The sequence below is a fragment of the Grammomys surdaster genome, unplaced genomic scaffold (genome assembly GCF_004785775.1).
Source record: "Grammomys surdaster isolate TR1022 unplaced genomic scaffold, NIH_TR_1.0 342, whole genome shotgun sequence".
Classification (NCBI taxonomy): domain Eukaryota; kingdom Metazoa; phylum Chordata; class Mammalia; order Rodentia; family Muridae; genus Grammomys; species Grammomys surdaster.
This window is the reverse complement of record NW_021604761.1, coordinates 844731-859382: the sequence shown is the minus strand read 5'-3', so window position 1 is coordinate 859382 and position 14652 is coordinate 844731. Positions and strand designations below refer to the sequence as shown.

The following is a 14652-nucleotide window of genomic DNA, read 5'->3' as shown; positions in this document are numbered from 1 at the left end:
CCCACCTTCCATCCTTCCCAACCAACCTTCCACTTTGCCCAGCTCATCCTGTAATAGCTACGCCTACCCTCCACTCTGCTCTCCTCCTCTCCCTTCACCCGGACCCCCTCACACAGGTGTTCGTGCAGCCAGCCAATGTAGCCATCACCAAAATGGACGTCAGCAACCTGGCTATGGTGATGGCACCCAACTGTCTGCGCTGCCAGTCGGATGATCCTCGCGTCATCTTTGAGAATACACGAAAGGAGATGTCCTTCCTTCGAGTGCTCATTCAGCATTTAGATACCAGCTTCATGGAGGGCGTGCTATAGCACGCGGCTGTGGACTGCTGCTAGGGTGACACCCAAGGAGGTGGGAGGGAAAGCCCCAGCGCGAGGCAGCATGCCAGGCCCCGCCAGACACCCGCCCCGCCCCAGGCCCACTCGGGCAAAGCAGTTCCTGCGGGTACCAGCTCGCCCTGCCGGTCGCAAGCCAGCCCCGAGAAGTGCCTTCTGTTTCCCGGAGCCGAGCGACACTGCCCTCCTGGTCGGCTGAAGCACATGCCGCGTTGCTCAGGGCAACAGGACCTTGTCCCCCGTTCAGGGCAATCCTCCACCAAGGCACTCTCGCCCTGATCCCTCCCCCCCTAGTCTAGGGGCCTCTGGCTGGGGCCTGAAGGAGTTGGAAACGCCCTGGAAAGCTGTGCTGGCCACCACTAGGACACGGCTCCGTCGGCGCAATGCCTAATCGGTCTTTGTGCAAGGGGAGGCCCCAAACCAAAGCCCTCTGGGGTAGGGCCAGGGCTAGGCAGGCTTTCTTGGGGATGGGTGGGGGAGGGCAAGACTTTTTTGGGGGGTTGGGTTTTTTTTTTTGAGTACAGAATCTATCCCATACCCAGCCTACTTGTGTATAAAGATATAAATAGAATGACAGATGTCAGAACTAAGTTTGCTAAGGACATAGTTTTAATCAGATGCTATTTATCTCTTGAACTGCCATTGCGGTCCTCGGGCTGAGCAAGTTAGCACCATCCTCCTTTGACCTCGCGGCCTCTGATCAAACTCCACACACAGGCGGCGCGTGGATGAGACCTGCCTAGACTCGTCTGCGTTTTCCATTCTGGAATCTGAGTTCCAACAGTTGTCAAACTTCATTTCTCCTGTTTATATATATATATATTTTTTAGAGTTTTTATTTATTAAAAACAAAAGTCCCCCATGCGGAGGCCCGCAACTCGCTGGGGCAGGTCCTGGACCTCTCCAAGACCTATCGGTCGCAGGTGCTCCTCGGACGTGTGGATCGAGGGGACAGTACTCCGTGTGAATAAAGTTCAAGTGCACACTCGCTTCCTGTGCTTCAGGTTACTTCTGACATGGGGGAGGAAGGGGGGGAAATCTACATCGCATAACTACTTCCGGGGGCGGGACAAACAGCTCCGCCCCCACCGAGCACGGCTGCCGGTGGAACCCAAAGCTCCAGGCACTGCACTGTCTGATCTGTTTCCGGTGTGGGAGGATGTGGCCGCCTTGCGGGGCAGTGCGTAACTTGGCTCTAGTCTTGGCGAGGTCGCAGAGAGCTCGGACCTGCAGTGGGGACGAACGTGTCTCCTACACACAGGGCCAAAGCCCGGAGCCCAGAACCCGCGAGTATTTCTACTATGTGGATCACCAAGGCCAGGTGTGCCTGGCGTGTGACAGAGGGAGGAGTCCTGAGGGAACTGCGGAATCGGCACTGGGTGGGGAGTAGTTCTAGGGGTGAGACCTGGGGATAGGTGCTACGCGTGGCTTTGAACCTTCAAAGACCTGGCTGGAAGCCGAAAATTCCGGGGCCAGCCACTTACACCGCATCACAGTCCCGCCCACACTAGCCTGTCCTAGCACCAATCCCAGAGCCGAATGCTTTAGAGAAAAAACATTTAAAGCCTGCTTTAGAGATAGGAATGGGGGGAGGGGGCTGCAGCACTGGAAACCTGTCTGTAGATGTGGGGAAAGTCCGCAGGGCCTTTTCACATACCCCCCCACACACATTATACAGAAAAGGACAGCGAGCACCACCGGCTTTCTTGCTAGGACTTACTGTCCACTGTGTCACTTCTGTCTGCAGCTTTTCCTAGATGACTCCAAAATGAAGAACTTTATCACCTGCTTCAAAGGTATTGCTTACTGCGCTGCTCCCTCACGTCTCTACCCTTCAAGGCCTTGGCTCCCCGACTCTGAGGGAAGCCCCCATCCACAAGGGGGGGTTCCGCTGTCTCATGCCAGTGCTGGTATGCCTAGGAAAAGGAGCGTGTCTGAGAAACTTGGTCACCCAGCATGGACAATCGTGCCTTTTGTTCCCACAGACCTGCAGTTCCTGGTCACTTTCTTCTCCCGCCTGAGACCCAACCACAGCGGGCGCTACGAGGCTTCCTTTCCCTTCCTCTCGCTTTGCGGCAGAGAACGTAACTTCCTGCGCTGTGAAGACCGGCCAGTGGTCTTCACGCACCTCCTGGCTTCCGACAGCGAGTCACCTCGTCTCTCCTACTGCGGCGGCGGCGAGGCGCTGGCCATACCCTTCGAGCCGGCTCGCTTGCTACCCCTGGCGGCCAATGGGCGCCTGTACCACCCGGCCCCAGAGCGCGCAGGCGGAGTGGGTCTAGTGCGCTCGGCCCTGGCCTTCGAGCTCAGCGCTTGCTTCGAGTATGGGCCTAGCTCACCCACGGTCCCTTCTCATGTACACTGGCAAGGTCGCCGTATCGCCCTAACTATGGATCTGGCCCCACTGCTGCTCGCTGCCCCGCCGCCCTGAGACCCTGGCTGGGGCTGTGTGGGGAGGGTTAGGGCAAACACAGGATTTCTTAGTACTCGCAGGTTACCCCTCGGCTCCAGCACTCCAGGTTAACCTAGATGTCCGCTGTCACCTGCACGCTGGTGACTGAGAGCGCGTGCGCGCAGAGGTGAGCCCAGGGCGACGGTAGGTTGGCGCTGTCCAAGGTTCTGGCGCGGCTTTGCTATCCTCTGTCCCTACAGAGGTCCTCTCTCGGCCACCTCTAACCTTTACACCGGCTTTGCATCCCACGGATTGGCCTGCGCTGGTCACGTCAGGCAGAGCGGCAGGCGCAAGGCGCGCGTGGGCCGATGCGCGTGCGCGCCCACCCCAATCACCCCCCCTCCCCCCGCCGCTTCTCCAGTCTTGCAGCCGCAAGCACCGCGGGGAGTCGCTCGCCACTGGAGCAGGTGAGGGGGGGGGGGATCATAGCCCAAGGTCATCGGGCTTGGGGGCGGGATCGGGACCCTCTAGGTTCTGACTGCCGCACCAAGAAAAGGTCATAGGATCTGGCAGTGGGAAGGGGATAGAAACCACACCCTCAATGAGCAGTTTCAGACCCACTGGAACGGGAGGGGGCGGATAGGGGAGGTAGTGCTGGTTAAAAGCGCCGGATCGCAAGGGCTGCCAGAGACCTCAGCTGGGCCCGACAGAGAACACAGGGCTCCTCTCCACCCTCTTCCCGCCTAGATAGGCACCCAGGAGACCAACACCCCACTCCTGCCCAGGATTAGAGGTTCATGTCCTGATAAAAGGATTTCTGGGCTCATCTAGTAAGGGACCCTTATTCCTGCCATGGTTGTCTTGCACTGATGCACATCTGGGCTTCTGCATAAGTAGCAGCTCTGATCCCTAACGTACAGATCAAGGCTTTGCTACTGAAGGCTGAACAGATGCGCGAGGCCTGGAGCCAGGGATCAGCCAGTCATTTGTGCGCCAGGAAATCAAACCTAGCAAACATCCCCACTTCTTGGGGCTCCACATGTCCTGAGATACCTAGGAACTGCCTTTGCCTGCGCCAAAGCTATTCCATTAAAACTTTACTGCTGTGCTGCCTCATCTCTATTGACTTTAAATGATCATGTGACTTACAATTGGTGCAAAATTGAGACAAACACCAAGGCCACTTAGTACAGTTCAACTTGACTCAGAACAAAGACCTAGTGAATAAGTTGGTATTAAAACATTAGACCATGCCAAATGACGCTAGAGACAAGAGAACAGTGCACCCTTGGTCCTATCTTCCTTAAATTCAGAAAAAGCAGGCTTCTTCAGCTTCGGGTTACCACCTTTAACACAGCTCATTGTGGCTAGAACTAGATCTTAGTCCTCTTGTCCCTAGGTTCCCGGGTACATGCAATGACCTACTGTAGAGTACATTTCTTTGCAGCATCGGAGATCCCTGCTCCCATATTCTACCTGGAAACCTAGATGCCCAGTTGTGATGATAGGAACTCAGTGGTAAATTGTGTGCTTAGTGTGTGGGAGAAACTGAGGTCAATCTCCAGAAAGGAGGAAAAAAGAAAATTAAAAACCAGTTGATGATGTAAGGTTTCCTCCCACATCCCAGCCAGGACACACACTTTCATCTACTCCAAAGACACAGACCCGTTTGGAACCAGATTTAGGGCCGGGACATGGGCTCTGAACTGATTTTCCTGCTGTTTGTCTTATCCCTCCGTTCTCTAAAAGTTACCTGAGAAAGCTAGACGTGATTGTGTACCCTTGTAATCTTACCACATGGAGCATGATTATGAATATCTCAAGTTTAAGTACAGCAAGACCCTGACTCAAAAGAATTAGAAGTACCAGTCAGGGGTAGAGGCTCAGGCCTTTAATCCCAGTATTAGAGAGGCACAGATAGGTGGATCTCTGTGAGTTCAAGGCCAGCCTGCTTTACATAGAGTTTCAGAATAGTCATGGACACATAGAAAGAGACCCTGTCTTGGTGGGGCTGGAGGTGAATTCCCAGCACCCACATGATGGCTCACAACCATCCTAACTTCAGTTGTAGGGGATCTGATGCCCTCTTCTCACGTTTGAGGGTCCCAGGTATGCACGAGATGCACACACATACATGCACAGCAAAACACTCATCCACATAAAACAATTTCTTTTTAAGAAAATGTTAAGAGTGAGCTAGACATAGTACCATAGGCCTACGAGTTCCAGGTTGGTCAGGGCTGCATACATAGTGAGAGCCTGTCTTTAAAAAAAGAAAGAAAAGAGGAAAGAAAGACAAGTGAGTGTCTCAGCACTTGGAGACAGACATCTCTGGGTTTGAGGCCATCCACATAAGGATTTCCAGGCCAACCAGAGAAATATAGTAGACCCTGTCTAAAAGGAAATAAAATGTATGAGTTACCCCCAAGGAAAAGCCTAACTCTTGGTGAGTTTTCTACCCACCTCTATCCCTACAACAGGAGGATCAGGGACCTCATCAAGCTACGCTGTGACCACTGTTTCTCCCCCACATACCTCTCAGATCATGACAAATGAACCATAAGGTGGGATCATATGGGCCAAGATCACGTGGGATCCCTTGCTCTTGTGTTGAGGCACAAAGAAGTTCTCGATCAGTGCTGAACTTTATGCTGATGTCAGGACCCACCGGGTGAGACCAAGGGGCCCGGAGCCCTCTCTTTTTGCTCACACCTGGGTAATTGCCCTGGATTTTACTACCCAGGCAGTTCCCAAGTTACATCCTGTTGCTTCTGGGAACCAAGGAGAGCCCAGTGATGGGGCTGTCACGCTGGTGAAGGGCAGGAAGCTCTCAGTATAGGCACAGGAAGAGGCCTAGGGCAAGGTAAGGACCATTGAGGAAAGATTGCTTTTGGTTTTGTTTGGGGGTGGGGGGTTGTTTGTTTCCTTTTTAAAAAACGCACTGCATTGGTTGGTAGTAGGGAAATACTACAAGTCAGAGGCCGCCTTTGTCGAGTGTTTCTTTTTTTCCACCTTTATGTTGGTTGGGTAGATGCAGCTCAGGTCACCAGGCTTGCCAGACTAGTGTCTTTACTTGTGTAGCTACTTTGGTGCCTTCGTACAGGTTTTGCCAAGAGTAAAAGGGGGATGGGGGGCTCTTTCTTTCTTTCCTTCTTTCTTTCTTCCTTTCTCTCTTTCTAAGACAGGATCTCACTATATATGCAGCCTGACCAACCTGGAACTCACTATGTAGACCAGTCTGGCCTCAACTCATAGAGATCTGCCTTCCTCTGTGGCCTGAGTGCTGGTTTGTTTTTGTTTTCGTTTTTTGTTTTTGTTTGGTTTTTCAAGTCAGAGTTTCTCTGTGTAGCCTTGTCTCACTCTGTAGAAGGCAAACTCATAGAGATCTGTCTCCCAAGTAAATTCTGAGATTAAAGGCTGTGCCACCACTGCCTGGCGCCTGAGTACTAAGTCTCACTGTGGTCCAGCCAACCTGGCCGGGAACATATAGCCTAGACCTGGCCTTGAACTTACAACAATCCGGCTGTCTCAGCTTCCTCAGTGTTTAGGTTAAGCGCATAACCCATCATGCCTGGCATTACATTCCTGCTCAAGCGCTGGCTGGATAATGTTAGCACTGGCCTGCTAACCTGTTTCAGGAGGCGCATCCCATCCGGGTCCGTTCCCTGGGGAAGCCACAGCTTCCTGGTGGGGCTCTTCGGAAATGGCCCCAGGGGCCCCTGCGCTGCTGCTGCTACTGCTGGGGTTATTGCTGCTGCCGCTGCTGCCTGGACTCCCACCCCGCGCCACTGGCTGTCCCGCCGCCTGCCGCTGCTACAGCGCCACAGTGGAGTGTGGCGCCCTACGGTTGCGTGTGGTCCCACCGGGAATCCCTCCGGGGACGCAGGTGGGCACTCTGTGGGACTGGAGGGCCTTGGATTGGAGTAATGGGCTACAGTGCCCACCGGAATCGAGTGTGTAAGAGGTGTAGCGGAAGGTCACTAGGACATGCCCCACAATGAAGTAATCGTTTCGTCCCCACAACCTTCAGACGCTGTTCTTGCAAGACAACAGCATCGCGCACCTGGAGCAAGGTGCCCTGGCCCCTCTCGCTGCCCTGCGTCACCTCTACCTGCACAACAATACCCTACGTGCGCTGGAGTCAGGCGCCTTCCGTGCACAGCCCCGCCTGCTTGAACTGGCGCTCACCGGCAACCGGCTTCGGGGATTGCGTGGTGGCGCATTTGTGGGCTTGGTCCAGCTTCGTGTGCTTTACCTGGCTGGAAACCAGCTGGCGAAGCTGCTGGATTTCACCTTCTTACATCTGCCGGTAAGCAACAAAAGCCAAAACTTCTGTATCTTGCTGTGATATCCATAACTGCCCTACTGGTGGGAGAGGTTAGTGGGAAGAGAAGTCAACCATGTCTAGCTACCCATGGCCCTTTTCTCTGATGATTTTTTGTCCCTACTTCAGCGACTACAGGAACTTCATCTTCAAGAAAACAGCATTGAATTACTGGAGGACCAGGCCCTGGCTGGGCTTTCCTCCCTGGCCCTACTGGACCTCAGCAGGAACCAACTGGGCACCATCAGCAAGGAGGCCCTACAGCCTCTGAGCAGCCTACAAGTGCTACGCCTCACAGGTACCTCTTCTTTGGTATGGGTCTCTTAGTCCACAGCAGTACCAGCAGGGAGAAGCAGGCTTAGGTACACACAATGGATTCCTATTGTCAGCGGTGATAGGAACAGCCGCAGAGCCAGACTGTGGCTACACCAACCTGGGGAGCTCCCTTAATTCTTTACAGTCCCTGACTGATGTTGAGCCAGATTCTACTTCAGACGATGATTTCAGAATAACTAAGATGTAACGGAGTTTGGATTTATTAAAAGGGACTTTAACATAGATTTGAAACATGAGGGTTAAGACAAGTGCTATGGAAGGAAAACACACCAAGAGCCTTGGTGTGGGTTTTACAAAATAAGTGCCTTTAGGATAGTCATATATACTGAGTTTGATAGCTTCAGAAATTACACTTGAAAGGACTATTAAAGAATCTACATGAACAAGCCTTTAGTCCCAGCACTTGGGAGGCAGAGGCAGAAGGATTTCTGAGTTCGAGACCAACTTGGTCTATAAAAATTGAGTTCCAGGACAGCCAGGGTTACACAGAGAAACCCTGTATTGAAAATAAAACAAACAAACACTTAAGTGAAGTCATAGGGTGGTGCCTATGCATTGGATAGGGATACAGAGGTTAGTGCAAATGCCCAAGTAACAAGGGTTGCCAAGAAAGATTCCCTTACTGCAAATGAAGACTTAGTCCTGTGATTCCCCTAGAAATTACCTACAAAAAAAGCAAAGTCATTCTTGAGGATCACAGATATATGCTTATGTTTCCCTACTATTTAAGTATTTTTCTAAGTGTAAAGGGAGTATTGTTATGTTGGCAATCTTCAAAGTATTCTATGGGGACTTGCCCCCCTTCCTGTGCCCCTATAATTTTCCCTTTTCTGTCTTGCTTCACTATGACAGCCAATGGACATTACTTTGCAGGGCCACACCAGAACCCTCAGCCTTAGCAAGGGACCACCAGGGAGTGCTGTTAAGAGTTACAGTTTATGCATCTATTTAAGGAAGCAAGGTTCACATTCTGCAGAATAACTTAACAGAATTGAAGCTCTTTTTTTTTGTTTTGGTTTTTTTTTTTTTTTTTTTGGTTTTTCGAGACAGGGTTTCTCTGTATAGCCCGGGCTGTCCTGGAACTCACTCTGTAGACCAGGCTGGCCTCGAACACAGAAATCCGCCTGCCTCTGCCTCCCGAGTGCTGGGATTAAAGGCGTGCGCCACCACCGCCCGGCTTTGTTTTGGTTTTTAAGACAGGGTTTTTCTGGGTGGCACTGGAACTTTGTGTGTAGAGACTTGAAGCTCTTATAACTTGTCATCGGGGAGCCAGGCAAAGCTGGAAAGCTCATTCGACAATAGGGCTGCTGAAATATGCAGAGATGTGGAGGCTTACAAAGCTGGGGCTTCAGAGAATCTGATGCTTTTTCAGGAACTGTGATCACAAACATTCCTAGGAACTTGGAGGGAAGAGGTGACAAGGATTCTGGAACTCTATAGGCATCTGTAAGAGGTAGATACGGGCTTCTGTTTGTATTCTGACCTACAGAGAACCCATGGCGTTGTGATTGTGCCCTTCACTGGCTGGGCTCTTGGATCAAAGAGAGGGGCCGACGGCTTCTGAGCTCCAGAGACAAGAAGATCACATGTGCAGAGCCCCCACGCCTGGCGCTACAGAGTCTGCTAGAAGTATCTGGTGGGAGCCTCATCTGCATTCCCCCCTCTGTGAACGTGGAGCCCCAGGAGCTCACAGCTAATCTGGGGGAGGACCTGCAGGTAGCCTGTCAGGCATCAGGCTACCCACAGCCCCTGGTGGTCTGGAGAAAGGTGCCCCAGCCTCGCGATGGTAAGCCTCAAGCCCAGGCCCAGCTGGAAGGTGGGGCACCAGGCCTGGGCGGGCATGCCACCCGTGACACTGGCAGCGGCATGCTCTTCCTCACCAACATCACACTGGCTCACGCAGGCAAGTACGAATGCGAGGCCGCCAATGCAGGTGGCAAAGCGCGTGTGCCCTTTCATCTATTGGTCAACGCATCCCGGCAGCAGTCACAGCAGCTACCCGCCCCGCAAGCCCCCGCCACACGCCCTGTGGGACATGAACCCCAGCATGAGGCAGGTAGCATGGCCTTCCGAGCCCTGGGCCTAGCAACGCAGACAGCGATCACAGCAGCCATAGCGCTGCTGGCGCTCACCGCGCTGTTGTTGGCAGCTATGATCTGTCGACGCCGACGCCGGCGGAAAAAGGTGCCTGTGGCGTCAGGGGAAGGCACCCTATTTGTGAATGACTATTCGGATGGGCCTTGCACCTTCGCACAGCTCGAGGAGCTCCGTGATGACCATGGACACGAGATGTTCGTCATTGACCGGTCCAAGCCCCTGTTCCCAGAGGTACCGCCAGAGGACGCCCCTCAACACAATCCCCCGGAGGGGCTCAGGTCTGGGCTACGCCTCCCTACACGTGTGGCCTATGAGATCCATTGCTGAGCTTGCGCAGATAAATGACGTAGGCACTGGGGATTGGCCGGTGCAGCTCCGCGCATGCTCAAAGTAAAGTTGAAGCCAGGCTTCTCCGCTGAGTGTGTTGGGGCGGCCTGGTGGGAGTTGTGGGTTGGGCCATGGATAAGCTGTTTTCCTCCCGCTGCCAGCCCTGGCGATCCACCCTGGCTCTGGACACTAAGAATAGTGGGATAACCTACTTATAAACTAGGGAGCGGGGCAGTAGATTGGGTGACAGATTGACAGCTGGTCACGATAAAGGAACACTAGAAATGCAGGTAAGTCTTTCCCATCCAATTAGGACACACACATCAAAAAACCCCAGAAATTCACATTCCAGATACTGCACGTTTGTACCTTACTCACACCCTCCAGAGCCAGGTAATAGGGTGCCAGGCAGGGTACACAGTATAAGACCCCAAGGTGCCCTGAAGCAAATCACCCTAATATCTACCTCAGTGCACTGCACTCCTGCTAAGGGCACGGGATGTGTTCAGGAACCGTCTTCTACAGAGAGACTGCAACCCAGCAGAACCAACAAGTACATCATACAGAACCAGGGAGCACAGGCCCGAGATGCCAACAGGCAGCCAGACACTGGGAGCAGGTGAAGGATACTGCAGAAAGCAGAGGTAACTCCAGGTATACCCAGGAGAAAGGCAAACTGCAGAAAACCTAAGACAGGAGCCTTTGTGTCAGGCTTCATCAAAGACCCTGGAGATCAGAGGCTAAAATAGTCTGAAGCCAGCCGGCCGTAGATGTCTGTGGTCCAGAGTACATGGGCACGGCCTGAGGCTAACAGCAGCTGGTGTAACTCAGCTTCCACACGGGCAAACTTCTCCTCATTGATGGAGGCTTCCAGAAGGACAGAGGCAGGTGGTGGCCAAGGAAGACCCTCATAGCAATCCACAGGAAAAGGATGCACCACAGTGCGTAGCTCAGCCTGGACCACAGAGTCCCGAAGCAGCTCTTTAAGTCCTGCCATAGACAAAGGGTTGCCATAGAGACCCAGGTAACGGAGACTGGCACAGCGAGTTAGGGTGGGCAGTGTGGCCAACAGCTGAGCATCAGCAAGCTGGCACTCAGTCAGCTCAAGATGCAGCAGTGTGGCTGCCACTGCCTGTAGTAGACCCTGGAAAGGTGTCAGCTGGTTGCCTGACAGGTCGTTGCCACTCAAATCCAGCTTTTTGAGGTGGGCAGCATGAGAGCTCTGAGCCAGGAATCGTAGGTCCTCAGGCAGCAGTGCACAGAAGGCCAGCTCTAGGCTTTCCAGGGGCCTCTGCAGGGCACTGCAGGGACAAAGGGGTTACAGAAGGGTCATGGGCAGGTAGGATAAGGAGAATGTCCTCACATAAAACAGGGAGAGCAATGGGAGAGCCCACTCACCTGAGCAGCTGATCCAGCCTGCCTGAAAGGAGCGAAGAGCCTATGCTGAGCTCCCGGAGACAGGTAAACCGGCCCATCTGGGCTAGGAAGTAGCGAAAGTTGTCCTCACCATCCACCGAAGGCTGTCTCGAGTCTCCATGCACATAATGCAGCCTCAGGCTAGCTAGGTGCTGAAAGCGGGCCACGTGTGGGATAATGACAGACAGCCCACGCAAGCCCAGGTTATTGAAGCGCAGGTCTATCCGGCGCAGACAGCCTGCATCTAAAAGCTGCAGCAGGGCCACAGTGTTGCGCATGGGCAGATCCTCAGCCCGGAGGTCCCGGCAGCACAGCCGCAGTGGGCTGTCCACACTACTTTGGAGTGCCTCACGAAGGAATGTATAGGAGGCCCGGTTTACCCGAAGGTCTACACGGATTTCCACAGGGAGGGGTGACAGCCCTGGCTTGGCAGTCCCACCCTGCTGCTGGGCAATGCACGTTCTGGCTACAGCGGCTGTACAGTCCCACATGCTCATGGTTTCCGGATCTTGCTCCACACCGTCATCCAGGAGACCAGTCATGTCCAGTACCCGCAATGCATGCTTCCTGGGAACAGAGACGGGCAGAGGCAGGGGATGAGGGAGAAAGACCTACTTCCCTCCCAGCTACTTTGTACAGAAGCAACAGATATGGCTATTTCCATATTGAGCTCTTTCTGACCTCAGAACCAACTCAGGGAATCTTCGTTGGACCCCTAGCCTATGGGCCCCTTAGATAAATGCATACCTGCAAAAGGGTTGCGTGCCAGCCTCTGTTTCTCGAGTGTGAATCCGGGCGGTCAGCCCTAGGATCACAGCCTGCATGCTTTCTGTGCTGAGCCGCTCTTGCAGCAGGGCTCGACTGCAGTGGGCACATTCCTGCAGCAGCTGCTGGAAACTGAGCAGGGGAAAAGGCCATGTGTGCACCAGCTCACGCAGTACAGCCGTCTTCTTGTCCATGAAGGCCACCTTGAACAGCAGAGGGAAGAGTTCTCGGGGCAGCAGGGGCAGGGCCTGGCATGCAGCTGGCTGGCACTGAAGCACCTGACGAGTGCTGAGGAACACAAGCGTGTGCATGGTGCTGGACTGGGCAGACAGCCACCTGCAGGAGGGGGATCTTAATTAGGGAAGACAAACCCTAGGCCAGTGTCAGGTCACACCCTCCCCGAGTTATCAGTGGCACAAAGGCCACCGAGGTATCTGACATGGAGTTGTCAGTTAGTAGAGAACAGGTGCACAAAAGGAAAGTTTCTATGTTTGGCTTGAGACAAGGTCCCACTCTATAGCCCAAGCTTGTCCTGAATTTGTAGCAATCCTCCTGCCTCTTCTGGGATCACAAGCATGTGCCATCACACTTGGCACTGTGCAGTGTGGACAGGAGACATGGGGTAAACAAAGTGTCAAGCAGAACACACAGTGTAGCACTGTCAGTAACAGGTTTGTTTACGTGTGGCCTTCTCATGAAGAGCTGCTACTCCGCAGGGCCCAGTGCTGAGACTGTAGGCCTCCCAAATCATAACTAGGACTCAGAAATCATTCCTCAAAAGTAAGGTAAGGGCTAGGCATCAAGTTGTACATCGTCAATTACAGGGGGAAGGCAAGAGGCAGGTAGATATGAGTCCGAGGCCCACCTAGTGTATTTATAGTCAATTTATCCTTACATAGTAACATCTTAGAAAAAAAAAAAAAGAAGGAAAAGAGAAGAGAAAACAAGGAGCTGGGAGATACTTTTTTGTATAGTGCTTGCCGAACATTGAGGACCTGATTTCAGACTTCCAGAACCTACATAAAAGCAGGATACAGGTGACACAACTCAATAAACCCAGCACTGGAGTCAGCAGAAGACTCCCTGAAGCTTACTGGCTGACTAGTATTGAGTTCCAGCAGATTTGGGTGTTTGTTTGTAAAATAAGGGGGTGCAGAGATGGTTCAGCACTTAAGAGCAGTTACCAGTCTTGCAAAAGACTCCAGTGTGGTTTCTAGAACCAACATGGTATGTCACAGCCATATGTAACTGATGCAGCCCACTTTTGACCTGAGAGCTTTTGCATGCACATTGTGGACACACATACAACTAAGGGAAAGTAAATATTTTCTAAAGTGAAATAAATCCGAGACTTTTCTTCCCATCAGACTGACAACAGTTAAAGAGAATTCCCCCAGAGTCACTAGCCACATCCTAACCCTCCACAGAGATGTGCCCATGGATTTAAAAAAGTCTAACACAGCTTAGTAAGTGCCAGGTTCTGTTGTTTTGTTTTTGTCTTTAAAAAAAAAAAAAAAAGGATCCAGAGTATAGATGGTGTGCAGCCTCTGAGACCAAGGCCCTAAGTTCGAACTCCAGAAATAACAGTTTTCTAGGGTATAAGTAGGCACAGAAATCCCTGAGGAAAAGCAACTCTCACCCTCTGTGGTCCTTGCCTCCTATTCGGGTACCTCCTCTTCACTGAGAAAACACTGTACTGAGAAGCCAGGTCTTAAATTCACGGGATTCACAAAGATCCAAGCCAAAACTGCCGAAGCGTTCCAGCTTTCTCGAGGCCCCATACAAAAGACCCCGAGGCTGAATGATTCCTGCTACACAGGGTCAGTAGACTTCCTATAAGCAAAACACCTTACCCTCAGAACTACGCTACAATCTTCACCCTATAACAGATTGGAAAACCAAGGCCTAGGCCTTACGCAAAGCCGCAGCACGAGACAGGGGTGGGGACCAAAAAAGACTGCAGAAACCTGGGGTTGGCTTACTTCTAACACCTCGTACAAGTTCTTAGGGCACGGGTCCCCGGGAAACCCCGGGCGACTACCCTTGATCTGGCTCTACCTTAAGATAATCTCGTGAGGACTGCCTAACTGACAGGACAAGCCAATCAAGCACCTGTCATAAGAGATAACGAAAGCAGCTGGCCTGGGCTCCAAGTAAGGATTGCTTCTTGGTGATGCTACCGCACACAGGACACAGCGGTCTCTACAGTGATGCATACAGACGCCCACGCTCGGATCCTTCGTGGGGGGGAAAAATCCGGAAATTCAACTAACTGGGGCCAGCCGGTTTTCTACAGGCCGGGAACGTCCTCACCCGCCCCTAGGTCGCCCTGCGCTTGCGGCCCATCCCCGCGCGCGCAGCGGCACCTCCCGAGAATCCGCCTCAGCCGTGGCCTTCAAGCGCCAGTCCCCGTCGACCCTGCCGTCCGAGTGCCCTAACCACTAACGGCTGCTGACTCTTAGCCCGGCTCGAATCCCAGCCCCGCGGCCACAGCTCATCCGCCCCCACGACTAAGGCCTCAAACCCCTCCTAGCCCAGCTAGCCACGCCCAGCGCCGCGCAGAGCTGTGGCGCTCTGTGATGACGCAGCACATCACACGGCCCGCCCCTCCAGGGCTCGGAGAATCCGCCGCACCGCCCGGCGCCGCCTGTCGTCAGCTC

At 53.1% G+C, this 14652-nt stretch overlaps 4 protein-coding genes and 1 long non-coding RNA gene across 8 annotated transcripts in view; 3 read left to right on the top strand and 2 right to left on the bottom strand.

Annotated features, from left to right (window-relative positions):
* The window catches only part of Arhgap39 (Rho GTPase activating protein 39), an 86556-nt gene extending 85231 nt beyond the window's left edge, over window positions 1-1325 (top strand). Inside the window, exon 12 of one of the 2 annotated variants that reach the window (XM_028778816.1) lies at window positions 117-1325. In XM_028778816.1, the coding sequence (XP_028634649.1) occupies window positions 117-311 (195 nt within the window). In that variant the 3' untranslated portion in view covers window positions 312-1325. The remainder of the gene's footprint in view (window positions 1-116) is intronic. The other variant, XM_028778817.1, reaches the window with a different exon arrangement.
* LOC114630583 lies at window positions 1298-2493 on the bottom strand. The gene is made up of 3 exons (XR_003712842.1): window positions 2323-2493; window positions 2056-2251; window positions 1298-1562 (listed from the first exon to the last, which is right to left on the bottom strand). It is a non-coding gene; the product is annotated as an uncharacterized LOC114630583 (long non-coding RNA).
* On the top strand, window positions 1454-3843 carry CUNH8orf82 (chromosome unknown C8orf82 homolog). Its single transcript, XM_028778818.1, has 3 exons — window positions 1454-1656; window positions 2083-2131; window positions 2321-3843. The coding sequence occupies exons 1-3, from the start codon at window positions 1495-1497 to the stop codon at window positions 2764-2766; spliced, it is 657 nt and encodes a 218-aa protein (XP_028634651.1). The 5' UTR covers window positions 1454-1494; the 3' UTR covers window positions 2767-3843.
* Window positions 3844-6310: 2467 nt separating this feature from the next.
* Window positions 6311-9885, top strand: Lrrc24 (leucine rich repeat containing 24). The gene is made up of 4 exons (XM_028778939.1): window positions 6311-6613; window positions 6758-7036; window positions 7181-7349; window positions 8877-9885. The coding sequence occupies exons 1-4, from the start codon at window positions 6431-6433 to the stop codon at window positions 9809-9811; spliced, it is 1566 nt and encodes a 521-aa protein (XP_028634772.1). The 5' UTR covers window positions 6311-6430; the 3' UTR covers window positions 9812-9885.
* Window positions 9886-10084: 199 nt separating this feature from the next.
* Lrrc14 (leucine rich repeat containing 14) lies at window positions 10085-14550 on the bottom strand. Of its 3 annotated transcripts, none has more exons than XM_028778883.1 (4): window positions 14266-14550; window positions 11975-12328; window positions 11210-11794; window positions 10085-11112 (listed from the first exon to the last, which is right to left on the bottom strand). In XM_028778883.1, exons 2-4 carry the CDS (start codon window positions 12301-12303, stop codon window positions 10545-10547), a joined length of 1482 nt encoding a protein of 493 aa, XP_028634716.1. In that variant the 5' UTR covers window positions 12304-12328; window positions 14266-14550; the 3' UTR covers window positions 10085-10544. The 3 variants fall into 3 exon arrangements, with proteins under 3 accessions (XP_028634716.1, XP_028634714.1, XP_028634715.1); XM_028778881.1 differs by lacking the exon at window positions 14266-14550 and adding an exon at window positions 14105-14255; XM_028778882.1 differs by lacking the exon at window positions 14266-14550 and adding an exon at window positions 13632-14210.
* Window positions 14551-14652: the final 102 nt, after the last annotated feature.

Bases quoted from the DNA above. Each gene is read 5' to 3' on its own strand.
- CUNH8orf82 (XM_028778818.1), top strand. From the start codon at position 1,495: ATGTGGCCGCCTTGCGGGGCAGTGCGTAACTTGGCTCTAGTCTTGGCG. The intron at 1,657-2,082 runs GTGTGCCTGGCG...TTCTGTCTGCAG, and splicing joins ATGTGGATCACCAAGGCCAG to CTTTTCCTAGATGACTCCAA. The intron at 2,132-2,320 runs GTATTGCTTACT...TTGTTCCCACAG, and splicing joins CTTTATCACCTGCTTCAAAG to ACCTGCAGTTCCTGGTCACT.
- Lrrc24 (XM_028778939.1), top strand. From the start codon at position 6,431: ATGGCCCCAGGGGCCCCTGCGCTGCTGCTGCTACTGCTGGGGTTATTG. The intron at 7,037-7,180 runs GTAAGCAACAAA...TCCCTACTTCAG, and splicing joins TCACCTTCTTACATCTGCCG to CGACTACAGGAACTTCATCT. The intron at 7,350-8,876 runs GTACCTCTTCTT...TCTGACCTACAG, and splicing joins ACAAGTGCTACGCCTCACAG to AGAACCCATGGCGTTGTGAT.
- Lrrc14 (XM_028778881.1), bottom strand. From the start codon at position 14,208: ATGCATCACTGTAGAGACCGCTGTGTCCTGTGTGCGGTAGCATCACCA. The intron at 11,795-11,974 runs GTATGCATTTAT...CTCTGTTCCCAG, and splicing joins GGCACGCAACCCTTTTGCAG to GAAGCATGCATTGCGGGTAC. The intron at 11,113-11,209 runs GTGAGTGGGCTC...TTGTCCCTGCAG, and splicing joins AGGCTGGATCAGCTGCTCAG to TGCCCTGCAGAGGCCCCTGG.